Source organism: Histomonas meleagridis, assembly GCF_020186115.1.
Source record: "Histomonas meleagridis strain 2922-C6/04-10x chromosome Unknown contig_51, whole genome shotgun sequence".
NCBI classification, from domain to species: Eukaryota; Parabasalia; order Tritrichomonadida; family Dientamoebidae; genus Histomonas; species Histomonas meleagridis.
In genome coordinates, this window is record NW_027150894.1 from 1,402,886 (window position 1) to 1,420,138 (window position 17,253).

General features: G+C 30.0%; 4 protein-coding genes across 4 annotated transcripts; 3 read left to right on the top strand and 1 right to left on the bottom strand.

Moving 5' to 3' along the window:
* Positions 1–2,672: 2,672 nt before the first annotated feature.
* GO595_007304 (phospholipid-translocating P-type ATPase) lies at positions 2,673–9,452 on the top strand (the record flags this gene model as incomplete). The annotated part of the gene is made up of 2 exons (XM_067920754.1): positions 2,673–5,140; positions 5,972–9,452. The coding sequence occupies 2 exons, from the start codon at positions 2,673–2,675 to the stop codon at positions 9,450–9,452; spliced, it is 5,949 nt and encodes a 1,982-aa protein (XP_067772823.1).
* Positions 9,453–10,449: 997 nt separating this feature from the next.
* On the bottom strand, positions 10,450–10,947 carry GO595_007305 (uncharacterized protein; the record flags this gene model as incomplete). The annotated part of the gene is made up of 1 exon (XM_067920755.1): positions 10,450–10,947. The coding sequence occupies one exon, from the start codon at positions 10,945–10,947 to the stop codon at positions 10,450–10,452; it is 498 nt and encodes a 165-aa protein (XP_067772824.1).
* A 1,304-nt stretch (positions 10,948–12,251) lies between these two features.
* GO595_007306 (uncharacterized protein) lies at positions 12,252–13,121 on the top strand (the record flags this gene model as incomplete). The annotated part of the gene is made up of 1 exon (XM_067920756.1): positions 12,252–13,121. One exon carries the CDS (start codon positions 12,252–12,254, stop codon positions 13,119–13,121), a length of 870 nt encoding a protein of 289 aa, XP_067772825.1.
* A 53-nt stretch (positions 13,122–13,174) lies between these two features.
* GO595_007307 (Sec7 domain containing protein) lies at positions 13,175–15,637 on the top strand (the record flags this gene model as incomplete). The annotated part of the gene is made up of 1 exon (XM_067920757.1): positions 13,175–15,637. The coding sequence occupies one exon, from the start codon at positions 13,175–13,177 to the stop codon at positions 15,635–15,637; it is 2,463 nt and encodes an 820-aa protein (XP_067772826.1).
* Between the last annotated feature and the right edge of the window lie 1,616 nt (positions 15,638–17,253).

The following is a 17,253-nucleotide window of genomic DNA, read 5'->3' on the forward strand; positions in this document are numbered from 1 at the left end:
TTTTCAGTTATTATTATTATTAAAAAGATATGATTTTTTTGAAAAATACAATTCAGAAGATAATGAGATCTCATTCATTTCACATTTAAACGGTCGTTTCAAAATAATAAAAAAAGAATTTTCAGATAAGAAATCAATAAAAATGCGAAGAATAATAATTATATTAATAAGTGTTCTCAGAGAGTTCCTCAAACTTCAAATCCTGCAATATTTTTTCAACGGCAGTAGATTGCAAAAATACTCTCGTTATGAAATTTTGACTGTTCAATCTTTCCAAATTCGATATGATTTCGACCATACTTTTTCGGGAATTTTGGAATATTTCCTATATAGTAATATTGTATGTTAGATATGTTTATTTTCTAAACTATTATCTTGTATCATTTTTATTGAAATTTTTGAGAAAAAGTGAAAATACATGAAAAAAACACACTTCTCCAAGGTTTATGCAAACGCAACTTTTTATGTGAAGTAGCGCTCGTCTTTATTTATTTGTGAATAAAAGTATTTGATTATTTTTTAAGAATATTTTTTATACAAATTTTTACGAATGATCAATAAACTGGTGAAGTGAAAAATGCAGATAGGATAAGATTATTTTTCATCTGTTTTTTGTTCTCGATTATATTTTTTCTCGTTTTTCCTTGATATTGAATATTTCTATGAATAGCTTGTGATTATTTGTTTTCGTATTTTTATCATTATCGAATGTTTTTTATTTAATTTAAATATATTTTTGTCTTTTCATCATGAATGTGAGAAATTTGAAGTAATTTATAATATTTTACAATATTATTTGTTAAATCCATCATAATTATATCATATTTTACATATTTTATTTTGATAAATATCAATCATAATTAAGTTAAAAACAACACATGATGTATTTTCTTGTTTAATTTTCTGAGTCGTTAATGAATCAGACATCGATCGAATAGTACTATTAAATTAATAGGTTTCGAGTTGATATCTTTATCCTTATTACCTTTATTCATGAAAAATGATCGATTTATCATATTTAAATTCAGGAATACCAAATATAAATAGTGAGGCATCTGTCAATAGTGATTTTTTTATATTTTATATCATGACTATATGGTCATTCTTGAATTTTTCGTCGAAAAAGCCAATTTGTGAGGTGAACGACATGCATGCATTGAAACATTGAATTAAGAAAAACCGTGCATATTCAAATCACGAATTTTAATTCAAAAAGTTTACTAATGAATTTTGAATTATTCAATTTTTTTTTTTTTTTGGAAAACATGACTGAAAGAATGAAGCATAAAAAAAATTCAGCAGTACAAATATATAGTCAGGCTGGCTCATATTAATGAATATAGCTAGCTAGAAACTGTGGTATTGACTAATAATCGGAGAAATAGAGAAATTAACATCATTACATAGGATGACAAATATTAAGTTGTAGAATGTAATATATTATGAGATAAAAGGAATAGATAACCGTAACTCATATTCGTTATTTAAAAAACATACACTAATTAAATTCGTTCATAAAATTATCAAATTAGATTGAACATTTATCGAAAATACGAAAATTTAAAAAAAAATGCAATTGATAAATTCAATGATCAAAAATCGTTTTTTTCAGAATAAACAGAAAATAATGTATCGTATGTACCAAGATTTTACAAGAATATGTACTTCAACAGAAAATATTTTATTAACTATTGATTATGAACCATGTCGAATAAGTATAGCATTAAAGTATTTTGAAAGTTATTACATATATGATATATCATTTATTTTTTCATTGAATTAATAAATTAATTTCAAGAAAATCAAGATTTGATATGCTTATTTGGAATAAATAACAAATCACGCTTTCATGAATAAATCTCAACAATTTTATTTGTTGACATATCACAAGTAACACTTACCAAATTTGGCTGCCTTCATCACCACAATGATCATGGAAAATATTAAAGCATAGAAATTCAAGACACTTTTCGGATATAAATAACGTATTTTTTGAGAAAATGGTAAAAATTTGGTGTTGCCATTTTTTTCCTTTCAAATCCCCTATCGTTCAAAAACCGAATCATCATTAATATTATTTAATATTATTTTTTTTGTTTTATAAGCACATAAAATCAAATTCGAAACAAATGAAAGACCGAAATCTACAATTGATGAAGAATGTGGGTGTATTTGATATTCGATATTTGGTTGAGATTTCTTTAATAACCGAACAGTTATAGAAGCATTATTCGGTTTAAGAATGAAAATTTCGTGGGCTTAAGGAGAAGTTATAATTAAATGATGAAGTTGATATGGTTTTTTGGATATAATTTAAAAAGTTTATCCACAATATATTTAGTTCAGGTTCCATGGATCAACTGAATCATAGGGGGACCCCATAAACCGTTTATTTTTCAAACAAACCTTCTCAATTCACATGCCGATCAATTTGCATAGAAGTTTAGTAAAACCCCCATCCGAGCGGTTTATGACTGCTAGCTCAATAAATTCAGAATATGTAACAAAAAGATCGATACCTTTTGAGAAGATCAAGTTTAAAAATTTAAAAAATATTTTTATAGGTAGGATCCTACCTTTTATATGTCCAAAGGATTTCCTTGAAAAGCGAGTAAAACCGTTCCCAGATTTACACTTTTTATAGAAACTTTAGAAAAATTCGTCTTTCTGGAATGGAAGGTTTTGATGAAGACAGCGGAAGTTTTGAAAAGTTTGATTCAGACAAAGAAGAAATGGCCTCACGTGTTTTTACATTACTTCCAACAAAAAAATACAGAAGCAACAAAGTATCTCATCAAAAATACACCATATTAACCTTAATTCCATTATTCCTCTACCAACAATTTCGTTTTTTTACAAACTTCTTTTACCTAGTAATAACTTTATTACAATTTATACCAGCATTACAAGTTGGTTTATTATTTTCGTATGTTTCACCTTTACTCTTTGTTTTAGTCATTTCCTTTATCAAAGAAATGTGCGATGAAGTACAAGTAATGAAACGTGATTATGAGCTTAATTCACAGAAATATACTTTAATCACTTCAGAAGGGCCTACTGAAATCAAGTCTCAAGATCTTCGCGTAGGACATATAATTGAAGTAGAAGCAGGCAAAAGGGTTCCAGCCGATTTAATTCTCCTCAAAACCTCCGAAGATGTCGGCTCAGCATTCATTAAAACAGATCAACTTGATGGCGAAACTGATTGGAAGCTACGCCGATCACTTGGGGTTACCCAAAACTGCGCCAATCTATTTGATCTTGGTAATATTATTTTTGAAGTTGAGCAGCCACAACCAAACATATATGAGTTTTCAGGGCGAGTGTATTATGATGGCTCATATCATCCTATTGGCATTGAATCCACAGTTTGGTGTGATACAGTAGTTGCTAGTGGTAAAATTATCGGTGTTGTTACATATACAAGTACAGAAACAAGGTCATCACTTAATGCGTCACCGCAACCGATAAAAAGTAATCACATTGAAAAAGACATGAACAAGTATTCCATAATATTATTTATATTATTATTTTTATTATCATTTATATCCACTGTTATTAATGGATTTTCATCCAATTTTATTGTTTTATTTATACGTTATGTGATATTATATTCATATTTAATACCGATTTCTATGAGAGTTAATTTGGATTTAGCTAAAATGGTATTTGTGTTAAGAATTAAAAGAGATAAAGATATTGAAGGAGCGATTTTACGTAATTCTTCATTAGCAGAAGAATTAGGTCGAATACATTTTTTGTTTACTGATAAAACAGGAACATTAACACAAAACGAAATGGAATTTAAGAAACTTCAATATGATAATATAATTGCGGATAAAGACACTAAAGTATCTCCTTGTCCATTATCATTTTTAGCATTATCATTATGTCATAATGTCTCTGTTACTGAAGAAGGTTTTCAAGCTTCTTCACCAGATGAAATCGCATTAGTTAAACATGTATCTAATATCGGATACAAACTTATAAATCGAACTGATGATCTAATTGAGATTCAACTTGAAGATGGAACAATCGAAAGATTTAACGTTTTAGCATTATTACCATTTTCTTCTGTCTGGAGTCATATGGGAATAGTTTTAAATAATTCGAAATATGGAAATTTGTTGTTCATTAAAGGTTCTGATGTTAGTGTAAGTAAAATGTGTCCACCAAATGAATGGCTTGATGAAGTTGTAGGAAATCTTGCACGAGATGGATTACGAACATTAGTATTTGCATATAAGCAATTAAATGATGAAGAACTCGAAACATTTTTAACAGAATTTAAAGAAGCTTCACATTCGATCATTAATCGAAGTAATAATATCTTAGAAAGTTTCCAAAAGATATCGAAATCAATGGAATTATTAGGCGTTACAGGTGTTGAAGATAAACTTCAAGAAGGAGTTCCAGAAACACTTGAAGCACTTAAAGCGGCAAAGATTAAAGTATGGATGTTAACAGGTGATAAATGTGAAACGGCAATATGTATTGCATTATCATCACGTTTGTTTTCACGAGATTGTGATTATAAAATAATACATTCGTTAAGTGAACTTCAAAGTTATATCGATAGTCCTTATGTACCACCATTAGTAATTGAAGGAAAAGAATTTCAAGATATTGAAGTCGTTCCTGACTTCTTTATAAAAGTAGCAATGCGTTCATCTGCTATTGTAATAAATCGTTGTTCTCCATCACAGAAAGAGAAAGTTGTAAAAATGGTCATGAAACAAAATAAAGATTTAGTTTCATGTGCTATTGGCGATGGAGGTAATGATGTATCTATGATACAAACAGCTTCAATCGGTATAGGCATTGTAGGTAAAGAAGGCAAACAAGCTTCTTTAGCTGCTGACGTATCGATTAATAACTTTTCGCACTTGCAAAAGATGTTGTTTTGGTACGGATCGAATTGTTATAGACATTCGTCAAGATTAAGTCAAGTTATTATTCATAGAAGTATTTTGTTGACGATTGTTCAAGCGATTTATTCCATTCTTTTTAATTCGATACCAACTCCGGTTTATGATGATTGGAGTATGGTCGGATTCTCAACTGTTTTCACGAGTTTTCCTGTGTTTTGTCTTGTTTTTGATTATTTCGTCGATTTAAATACTGCATTATCTTTCCCTGAGTTATATATAAAATGTCAAAAAGGCAGATATTTCTCCTTGAAAACATTTTTGATTTGGGTTTGGCTTGGTATTTATAATGGTTTAATAATAATTTTCTTTGTGACTAAACTTTTTAAGTTTAAACTTGGAGTCGATAGTCGAAGAATTCAATCTGTTTCTTATACTTCTTTGATGCTGATTGAATTGATTTTGATTGCAATTCAATTGAATCATTTTAATATAGTAACAATTGCTGCAGAAATAATTTCTTTCGTGTTTTATGTGGTGGCTGTGTTCGTGATTCCAAAAGGTTATGATGTTAATTTCATGATAACAGGTGAGTTCGTGTGGAAAGTATTGATAATAACTTTGGTAGGAAATATACCATTGATATGTTATGAAATTTATTCAAAATGTTGTTACCCTTCAAATGAAATTAGTTTAAGAACAAATAATTCAAATTTGGATGGAGCTTCGGCACTTTTGCTTCTCTAAATAATTAATAAAATGTAAGTTGTTATTTAAATTTAAAAAAAATTAAACAACGAATCAGAGAGTAAGGGTTCTGTTTCATGAAAATATGATTGTAAATACATTAGTACAAATGATTGTGTATAGATTACATTAATTTATGAAAATATATTCTTCTTTGTAAAATTTTGGAAATTGTGAGCACAAATTTGTGATAGTTCATTTTTTTGAATTAATAATAATCATCCAAAAAGTGGCATTAGTTAGGAAGATCCTTATTAATTCTTCGAATAACTTACACCAAACTCGAAAAAAGTGAATAATAAAAGCAATCATCCGGCACGAAAAAACACATCACCAATTGATAATGGTTTTGGTAGAACAATATTTTTCAATTCATCATTTGCATCAAACAATAATACTAACAAACGATTAACAGTAGCACCACCACCTATAACATCATTTGTAAATAATAATAACACAAATAATAACACGAATAAACCATTAACAGTAGCACCACCACCTATAACATCATTTGTAACAAATAATAACACAAATAATAATACGAATAAACCATTAACAGTAGCACCGCCACCTATAACATCATTTGTAACAAATAATAATAACACAAATAATAACACGAATAAACCATTAACAGTAGCACCACCACCTATAACATCATTTGTAACAAATAATAATAACACAAATAAACCATTAACAGTAGCACCACCACCTATAACATCATTTGTAAATAATAATAATAACACGAATAAACCATTAACAGTAGCACCACCACCTATAACATCATTTGTAAATAATAATAATAATACGAATAATAACACGAATAAACCATTAACAGTAGCACCGCCACCTATAACATCATTTGTAACAAATAATAATAACACAAATAATAACACGAATAAACCATTAACAGTAGCACCACCACCTATAACATCATTTGTAAAAAATAATAATAACACAAATAATAATACGAATAAACCATTAACAGTAGCACCGCCACCTATAACATCATTTGTAACAAATAATAACACAAATAATAACACGAATAAACCATTAACAGTAGCACCGCCACCTATAACATCATATGTAACAAATAATAATAACACAAATAAACCATTAACAGTAGCACCACCACCTATAACATCATTTGTAAATAATAATAACACAAATAATAACACGAATAAACCATTAACAGTAGCACCACCACCTATAACATCATTTGTAACAAATAATAATAACACAAATAATAACACGAATAAACCATTAACAGTAGCACCACCACCTATAACATCATTTGTAACAAATAATAATAACACAAATAAACCATTAACAGTAGCACCACCACCTATAACATCATTTGTAAATAATAATAATAACACAAATAATAACACGAATAAACCATTAACAGTAGCACCACCACCTATAACATCATTTGTAACAAATAATAATAACACAAATAATAACACGAATAAACCATTAACAGTAGCACCGCCACCTATAACATCATTTGTAACAAATAATAATAACACAAATAAATTATTAACAGTAGCACCGCCACCTATAACATCATTTGTAAATAATAATAATACGAATAATAACACGAATAAACCATTAACAGTAGCACCACCACCTATAACATCATTTGTAACAAATAATAATAACACGAATAAACCATTAACAGTAGCACCGCCACCTATAACATCATTTGTAAATAATAATAATAACACAAATAATAACACGAATAAACCATTAACAGTAGCACCACCACCTATAACATCATTTGTAAATAATAATAATAACACAAATAATAACACGAATAAACCATTAACAGTAGCACCACCACCTATAACATCATTTGTAACAAATAATAATAACACAAATAAACCATTAACAGTAGCACCACCACCTATAACATCATTTGTAACAAATAATAATAACACAAATAATAACACGAATAAACCATTAACAGTAGCACCACCACCTATAACATCATTTGTAACAAATAATAATAACACAAATAAACCATTAACAGTAGCACCACCACCTATAACATCATTTGTAAATAATAATAATACGAATAATAACACGAATAAACCATTAACAGTAGCACCACCACCTATAACATCATTTGTAAATAATAATAATACGAATAATAACACGAATAAACCATTAACAGTAGCACCACCACCTATAACATCATTTGTAACAAATAATAATAACACAAATAATAACACGAATAAACCATTAACAGTAGCACCACCACCTATAACATCATTTGTAACAAATAATAATAACACAAATAATAACACGAATAAACCATTAACAGTAGCACCACCACCTATAACATCATTTGTAACAAATAATAATAACACAAATAATAACACGAATAAACCATTAACAGTAGCACCACCACCTATAACATCATTTGTAACAAATAATAATAACACAAATAAACCATTAACAGTAGCACCACCACCTATAACATCATTTGTAAATAATAATAACACAAATAAACCAGTAACAGTAGCACCACCACCTATAACATCATTTGTAAATAATAATAATACGAATAATAACACGAATAAACCATTAACAGTAGCACCACCACCTATAACATCATTTGTAACAAATAATAATAACACGAATAATAACACGAATAAACCATTAACAGTAGCACCGCCACCTATAACATCATATGTAACAAATAATAATAACACAAATAAACCATTAACAGTAGCACCACCACCTATAACATCATTTGTAAATAATAATAATAACACAAATAATAACACGAATAAACCATTAACAGTAGCACCACCACCTATAACATCATTTGTAACAAATAATAATAACACAAATAATAACACGAATAAACCATTAACAGTAGCACCACCACCTATAACATCATTTGTAACAAATAATAACACAAATAATAACACGAATAAACCATTAACAGTAGCACCGCCACCTATAACATCATATGTAACAAATAATAATAACACAAATAAACCATTAACAGTAGCACCACCACCTATAACATCATTTGTAAATAATAATAATAGCACAAATAAACCATTAACAGTAGCACCACCACCTATAACATCATTTGTAAATAATAATAATACGAATAATAACACGAATAAACCATTAACAGTAGCACCACCACCTATAACATCATTTGTAACAAATAATAATAACACAAATAATAACACGAATAAACCATTAACAGTAGCACCACCACCTATAACATCATTTGTAACAAATAATAATAACACAAATAATAACACGAATAAACCATTAACAGTAGCACCACCACCTATAACATCATTTGTAACAAATAATAATAACACAAATAATAACACGAATAAACCATTAACAGTAGCACCACCACCTATAACATCATTTGTAACAAATAATAATAACACAAATAAACCATTAACAGTAGCACCACCACCTATAACATCATTTGTAAATAATAATAATACGAATAATAACACGAATAAACCATTAACAGTAGCACCACCACCTATAACATCATTTGTAACAAATAATAATAACACAAATAAACCATTAACAGTAGCACCACCACCTATAACATCATTTGTAAATAATAATAACACAAATAAACCAGTAACAGTAGCACCACCACCTATAACATCATTTGTAAATAATAATAACACAAATAAACCATTAACAGTAGCACCACCACCTATAACATCATTTGGAACAAATAATAATACAAACAATAATTCAAAAATAACTAAAACAACAACATCTCCAACAAATGGATTTTCATGCATTATTATTAATGATACAGAAAATAACAACAAATCCCATTAAGGTTTCACCGCAATTGACCACTTCTCCTCCTATTTCATATTCATTCTATAAGTCAAATGTTTCACCAAATGAAAAATCACATTTCGCAAAAGTTAATACAAATGCAATACAACAAAATTTATGTTCTCCTCTTTCCATAGTATATATTCCTTACCCATTTGTTGTCACATATACATACGGGATGCCAATGCCCGTATATCCATTTTATCCTTTATATGATGTACAACAGTTTCCACAATATGCATATGCGTATATGCCAATATGTCTACAAACGCAGTCTCGGCAAAGAGTTTAATAAAAACAATTTTTTTTTCTGGTTGTAATAATGAAAAGGAATTCAGCCACATTTTCAATTTTATTTGGATTCCTTGTAATCATATTTGAATGAATCTGTTTCATACTTCATTCTATTTATAAATGTGTAATCAATATTTTTAGGTTTTATTCAAATTTTTTCATCCAGAATTTAATCTAAAGTGGTTGCAGAAAGGTTTCCCAACGATAGAATCGAATGAATGAAAAATCATCGGATTTATATTCAAAAACTGAGGTGTTTGGGAAACCTTTCTGCAACCACTTTACATATATTTATGTTGTATTTAAAATTTTGTTAATCATTATCTGCTTGCAACAATTTGTTTGGTTGATAAAGGGAAATGTATACAATAATCTTATAAGATATATTACTATATTTGAGATAATTTCTATTGTTAAGAATAGACTTACAATAAAGGTCTCAATATTTTCTTATTTTATTAACGAACCTGTAAAAAAGAAAAGACGCTAAATAATAATGAGTTTTTGTGTACATTTTATCATATGATGTATTTTGAATTATTTCATCATCATAATTCAACCTAATAGGCATTAACATGTCTTGAAAATTGCAATTCAATTTATATTCTACATATAAAACTAATGCTATTTTTAATGATTCAGTACAAAACAGAACGCGTTTTAATTTTGATATAAAAAATGGAAAAAATGCTGATTTTATTTAACGTGGAAAAATATTTTGTTGTGGAGGAAATATCATTTGAGGGTAAGGCATTTGGCCATAAGGGCTAAACATTTGTCCATAGGGGTTACACATTTGATTGTATGGAGGATTTGCATTAGTGTTTGTTGTTGGAACACACGCAATGCATGGAACATAATAATATCCTGGAATATAATAAAATGGAGGTGGCATTGTCTTCACTATGTTCGACGTGGTGTTTTCGAGCTCTTTAACCAGTTTTGAAACATCTTCTGCATCAAGATCAGGAACCACATTTTCAATTATTTTCTCTAACCCTTGCTTATTGTCATCTTGGGGAGGATCCTTCTTTGCTTTTTTGTGATGGGTTTCATGCCGTAAGAACTTTTTCTTTAATTTTGATCTCGAAAAATTATTATCGTGATTTTCAGATGGTTGTCGCCCAAAGCTGAATGATTGCGGCCACTCTGGTGAGGTGCTTGGTGTAAATGATCCAAACTCTAAAGAAGAATTCATATCAAAATTATTTGATTTATTTTTATCCTTTGAAATTATAAAATCAAAAGAAGGAAAAGCGATTTTTTTGGGAAGTGAGGAATTACTGTTTTTTGAAGAAGGATCTGGAGTTTTGTTGGTATATTGTTGTTGTTCATCATTTGATAATTTTTCCCATTCATCATAAATGGTTGCAAAAAATTCGCGCATATTTTCAAAGTTACTTTCACCAGAGTCTTTTTGTTCAATGTTTTTCTCTTTTTCTTGGCGAAATGATTCTATGCCTTTTCCCAGAAGCATTACTTGTCACTTTTCTGATAATTTGCACGTTTAAATATTTCCATGAATCAAAACTTTCACAAAAAAAAGTTTTGCAAAAGTTAGCAAGCTAATTTAACTAGTTTTCCAACATATTTGACTCTTACTCAAATCGAGGATTTATCAAAATCAAAAATTCAAGTTTTTTTGAAAATTAAAATTTTGAATGCATTTTTTAACAAGTAAGCTGAATGCACTTTTTATCTCAGAATTTAATGGTTTTAAATATTTAAGAAAAAAATTGATAGTAATCTTAGTTATTATCCTTAGGATGAAACAAATTCTGAATGACTCATAAAAAAAACTTCAGCGCACATACTGAGAAAGTTAAAACAACATGTTTAGATGAAAATTTTTGTTGTTGAAACGCAAAAAAGTCACATGTGATGAGGTTATTTTTTTGAGGTGTAAATTGAAAGCGAGTTTTGGCTTTTTGAGAAACTTTGCCGCAATTTGTTTGAGTTAAAAATGGCTATCGCTTTTTTAAAAAACTGACACCCATATTGCAAAAAAACTGGTTTTAACTTTCCTCCCAAAACCTTAAAAAGTCAAAAATGCTTTTCCGATATTAGAATCCATCATTAGATACACTATGTTTTTTTAAGGTGAAAGTATCTCTTAATTGATATTATCCTCGTGGATAACTTAATCAAATGAAAAGTAAAAGCACATTCACTCTGGTGAAGCCGCACGCACAAATTATGGCTTGAATTTTAATTATTTTCTATATCATAAATTAATTAAAATTTGTTATTGTTAAATTTTTTTGATGTATTCCTGCATCGCCATTATTGAACTCACCAAGCGTTTTGTTATGACTGAGTTGACGTAAAATGTATATGTTTTGCAAAAAATCGCCTCGAAATTTATCTCTAAATAGAGGCGCCAGAATTTATCTTTTTCTAATTTTTTGAAAAAGTTATTTTATTCAACTGGGTAACCACCAATATTTGAATTGATTCGATTCAATATCGACTTCTATCCGATAAAGGGTTTTCTATTAAAGAATGAGCGAGCAAGAGCAACCGAATACAAACAAGAAAGCTCCTCCAAAGGCAACTCCACCACCAGTGCGTCCACCACCAGCGCGCCCTCCTCCAACACGACCACCACCAGTACGACCACCTTCATCAACTCCCCAAGCTGAAACAGAAAGTTCCGAAGATGAAAAAGGTGCGCCTGTACCTACATATCTAAAAAATGTAATATCCCCAATTCGTGTAAATAATGATTTACCTCTTCCTCCATATCGTGCAGGTTTCCGTGAACAAATTAACAAAAAGCAAAAAGGCAAGGGCAGTAACAAAAAGGCAGCCAAAAAAGGCAAAGCAAAAGAAGAAGAATCCGAAGATTCTTACATGGAAGAGGACGACTTCTCTGAAACCGATTCTGATGAAGAACAAAGCAAGCCAAAGGGAAAGAAACTCGACAAATCTAGTTCAAAAGGCAAAATCGAAGTTAAATCAAAGAAATCTGATTCCAAAGCAAAGGCTGATGAAGATGACGAAGAAGCCAAATACAAATCAAAGAAATCATCTGACACAGAAACTGATGAAGAAGATAAGAAGAAATTAAAGACTCCAAAGAAGTCCAAGGAAGCTGATAACGAAGAAGCTAAAAAGAAAGAAAAGAAGACGCCGAAGAAGTCCGAATCTAAAGAAAAGATAGAGGAAGAAAACGAAGATAAAGCTAAATCTAAGCCAAAGAAGGTATCTAAGAAGACATCAGACAATGAGGACAATGAAGAAGCTAAGCCGAAAGGAAAGAAGACGCCAAAGAAGTCCGAATCTAAAGAAAATGTCGAGGAAGAAAACGAAGAAAAAGTTAAGAAGCCAAAGAAGGCACCGAAGAAGACATCAGATAATGAGGGACAATGAAGAAGCTAAGCCGAAAGGAAAGAAGACGCCAAAGCAATCCGAATCTAAAGAAAATGTCGAGGGAAGAAAACGAAGAAAAAGTTAAGAAGCCAAAGAAGGCACCGAAGAAGACATCAGATAATGAGGACAATGAAGAAGCTAAGCCGAAAGGAAAGAAGACGCCAAAGAAATCCGAATCTAAAGAAAATGTCGAGGAAGAAAACGAAGAAAAAGTTAAGAAGCCAAAGAAGGCACCGAAGAAGACATCAGATAATGAGGACAATGAAGAAGCTAAGCCGAAAGGAAAGAAGACGCCAAAGAAGTCCGAATCTAAAGAAAATGTCGAGGAAGAAAACGAAGAAAAAGTTAAGAAGCCAAAGAAGGCACCGAAGAAGACATCAGATAATGAGGACAATGAAGAAGCTAAGCCGAAAGGAAAGAAGACGCCAAAGAAATCCGAATCTAAAGAAAATGTCGAGGAAGAAAACGAAGAAAAAGTCAAGAAGCCAAAGAAGGCACCGAAGAAGACATCAGATAATGAGGACAATGAAGAAGCTAAGCCGAAAGGAAAGAAGACGCCAAAGAAGTCCGAATCTAAAGAAAATGTCGAGGAAGAAAACGAAGAAAAAGTTAAGAAGCCAAAGAAGGCACCAAAGAAATCTGACTCCAAAGAAAAAGTAGAAGAAGATAATGAAGAAGCTAAGCCTAAAGGAAAGAAAGCACCAAAGAAGACATCTGACGGTGATGATGAAGAAAACGAAGAAAAAGTTAAGAAGCCAAAGAAAGCATCAAAGAAATCCGAAGCCAAAGAAGAAGAAGCAGTTAAGCCGAAGGGAAAGAAAGCGCCAAAGAAGGCGTCTGATGATGACGAAGATAATGAAGAAAAGGTTAAACCAAAACCAAAGAAGGCTCCAAAGAAGTCCGAGTCCAAAGAAAAGGTTGAAGAAGATGACGAAGAAGCAGTTAAGCCTAAGGGAAAGAAAGCTCCGAAGAAGACATCTGACAACGAAGAAGATAACGAAGACAACTCCAAACCCAAAGCTAAGAAAGCTCCCAAGAAGACCAATTCCAAATCCAAATCCAAGAAGTCACAAAAGAACAGTTCTGAGAACGAAGAAGAAAGCAAATCCTTCAAAAACCGTGATGAAGAAGAGTCCACATCCAAGAAGTCGCAGCGTGCCAAGAAGCCACCATTACCTAAAGGCGAAGAAGACAGTGTCTCCGAGAAGAGGCTTTCCAAGAAGCGTCCGCCTAAGCGTGGCGGAAAAGTTCGCTTATCTGATACGTCATCCGCAGAAGTATCCGCTGATGATGAAAAGAAGAATGCACGAAATATTAAGAACTCTAAGTCACATCAATCATTCATTGAACAACGTCATGAAGATGACATGACGAAGTCGAAACTTAAACGCGATACACGTTCAGTTTCAATGTTTCCACCACAATCGCAACCCCCATCAGGCGAAAACAAAATCATATCGACGAAGAAAAGTAAAACGCAATCAGATGAACGTCTTGAAGAGATATATGGCGAAATCGAAAAAGAAGATGCTGAAATTGAAGTTGTATATCAATTTAATTCTAATCCTAAGAAGAACATTGGCCAATTATGTAAGTTCTTTGATAAAGATGAATCACCAGAATCGATTGCATATTTAATGCATCATGTTGAAGGATTAGTCGGAGAAGTTATTGGTGATTATTTATCACGAAAAGAAAATGGCGAAATATTACATGCGTTCTTTAATGCTATTGATCTTAAGACTGATTTCATTGAAGCGATGCGTCGTTCATTAAGTGGACCATTATATTTACCAGGCGAAGCACAACAAATAGATCGCGTTGTGCAAGCATTTTCACAATGTTATATGGAACAAAATCCAGGCGCGTTTAATAATGATGAAAATCCATACATATTATCATTTGCGTTAATTATGTTAAATTCTGATTTACATAATCCGAATGTTCAACGACGAATGACATGTCAACAATTTATTAAGAACACTAAAGGCTCATTAAATAATGACGACATTAGTGATGAAGAATTAACGAAGATGTATAATGCACTTAAAGAGAATCCATTTAAATTCTCGAATTCATCAAATGAATTTATGGCATTATCAGCACCTTCACTTAAAGGTTATTTACAAGTTAAAATGGCCAAAAAGTTCACAAAGTTTTCGAAGAAATATTTCGTCTTAGCGAATTCATGTATGTATTATTTCAAAGATGATTCACAACTAAGTAAAGATCAGCCGCAAGGAATGATACAATTGACCGAAGTTGAAGTAACTATGGAAAAAGGTTCAGATAATGTAATTTTGGTAACAACAACTGGATCACAAATACAAAATGTTTGCTTCGAAAAAGGTATTCCAAATATGATACCAAACGTGAAAAAGGTTTACTTCAAAACAACAGATAATGATACGTGTATGAAATGGTTTATAAGAATGAGAAAATCAGTGATTATTTCATCGTTCCAGGACGGTAACCCAAATGATGAATTCAACGCTGAAAACGTCTCAGATGCATAATTATAATATTGATTAAAGTACGATCGATATATATATAATATTTTCGCATTTTTTTTTAATTAAAAATGTTTTTGTTTGTGATGTTGTGGAAAATATATTTTCAAATTAATAAAAAAATATTTTTTTTTGATTTAATTAATTTTAATATTCATATTATTTATAAACATGGAATTAATGTAATTAAATATATTAATTATTAATATTTTGTATTTGATTTTTTTTTATTTTTATTTTTCTTTTTTTTTTTTTTTTTTTGTTTTGTTGTTTAAATTATCAAAATTTGTCACATTCTAAGAATTAATATGTAATATACGCTTGAAAAATAAAAATATTTTTTCATCATAAATATCCCAATTGGTCGGTTTTGATGCTTTGATCTTCATTTCACTTTGTTTTCACTTTTTAATAGAGGCGGCCAGCAACTGTAACTCAAACAGAAGAAATTCTATGGCATTTCGACATGTAACAAATCATGATGATGATGACGCCTGGCGTCATAACCGTTTTATAATTATGTCAAATATTGAATGCAAAGTATTCAAAATTACGGTTGACATTAGCAACAAGTCATTAAATGCTTGGATATAACTTTTTCATATAAATCGATTTAAATTGCATTAAAAAGGATTTTGAGTTCACTTGAATCAATGTTAAACCAATTTCAAAATGAAGATCTTCCAGCTTATTGGAGTTTATTATCTGAAAAAGAACAAAATGATTATATAAAACTCAAAGAAGAAATTGAACCATTGTCCTCACGTGCAACAAAAGAAAAATTGAAAAATCATTTTCAAATAATGCTTGATTCAATTAAAAAATATGTTTTTCAACATGATGGAAATGATGCTATTCGTTCATTAGTTTGTGGTATTATATGGATATCAGATGGAATAGCTATATGTAATAGAAATTTATCTAAGTTAATTGGTAAATGCAAATCATCTATTAACAGCGGGCTTTTAAATCTTGGATATAAAAATTCATCAATCACAACAAAACATGGAACAGAATTAGTGAAATTGTTTCCATTTATGAAAGGAAATTGTGCTGAAATGAGACAATGGACAAGTAGAATAAATAAAGAAGAAGCATATCATTGTCAAGCATTATTCGCTTCATACTTTGAAAATGATATTCCACAACAAACAGAAGAACAATTTGATGAAACAAATGGTTTCTTCCAACCAGATGATGGTTATGAATTTACACAAAGTGATGAAGAACAATTTGCAAATTTCAATTATGGTTTTGATTTCTTAGATGTTTATTAAAATGTTTTTTATGCTTAATTTAATGTTTTATTTTTGAAATAACAGTTTGAATTTTATAATGATTGTTTCCTGTAAAATTATGTATTTAAAACTTAAGTAACATAAGATGTGCTTTGATTTTCATAATAAATTTTTGATTTATTTGACGAATTTATTATAAAGATGTAACTTACAAAACAGAAGTTTGCAGAAACTCATCTCAATATTAAGAAATGTGTAATTAAACTTATTGACTTTTAAGCTTCATAAATAATATTTCAGCATTATTTAATCAATAGATTTTAATGTTCTTAAGTTTCTAAACAAAAAACAAAATGCATTGTTTAAATATTTGCTAACAATACG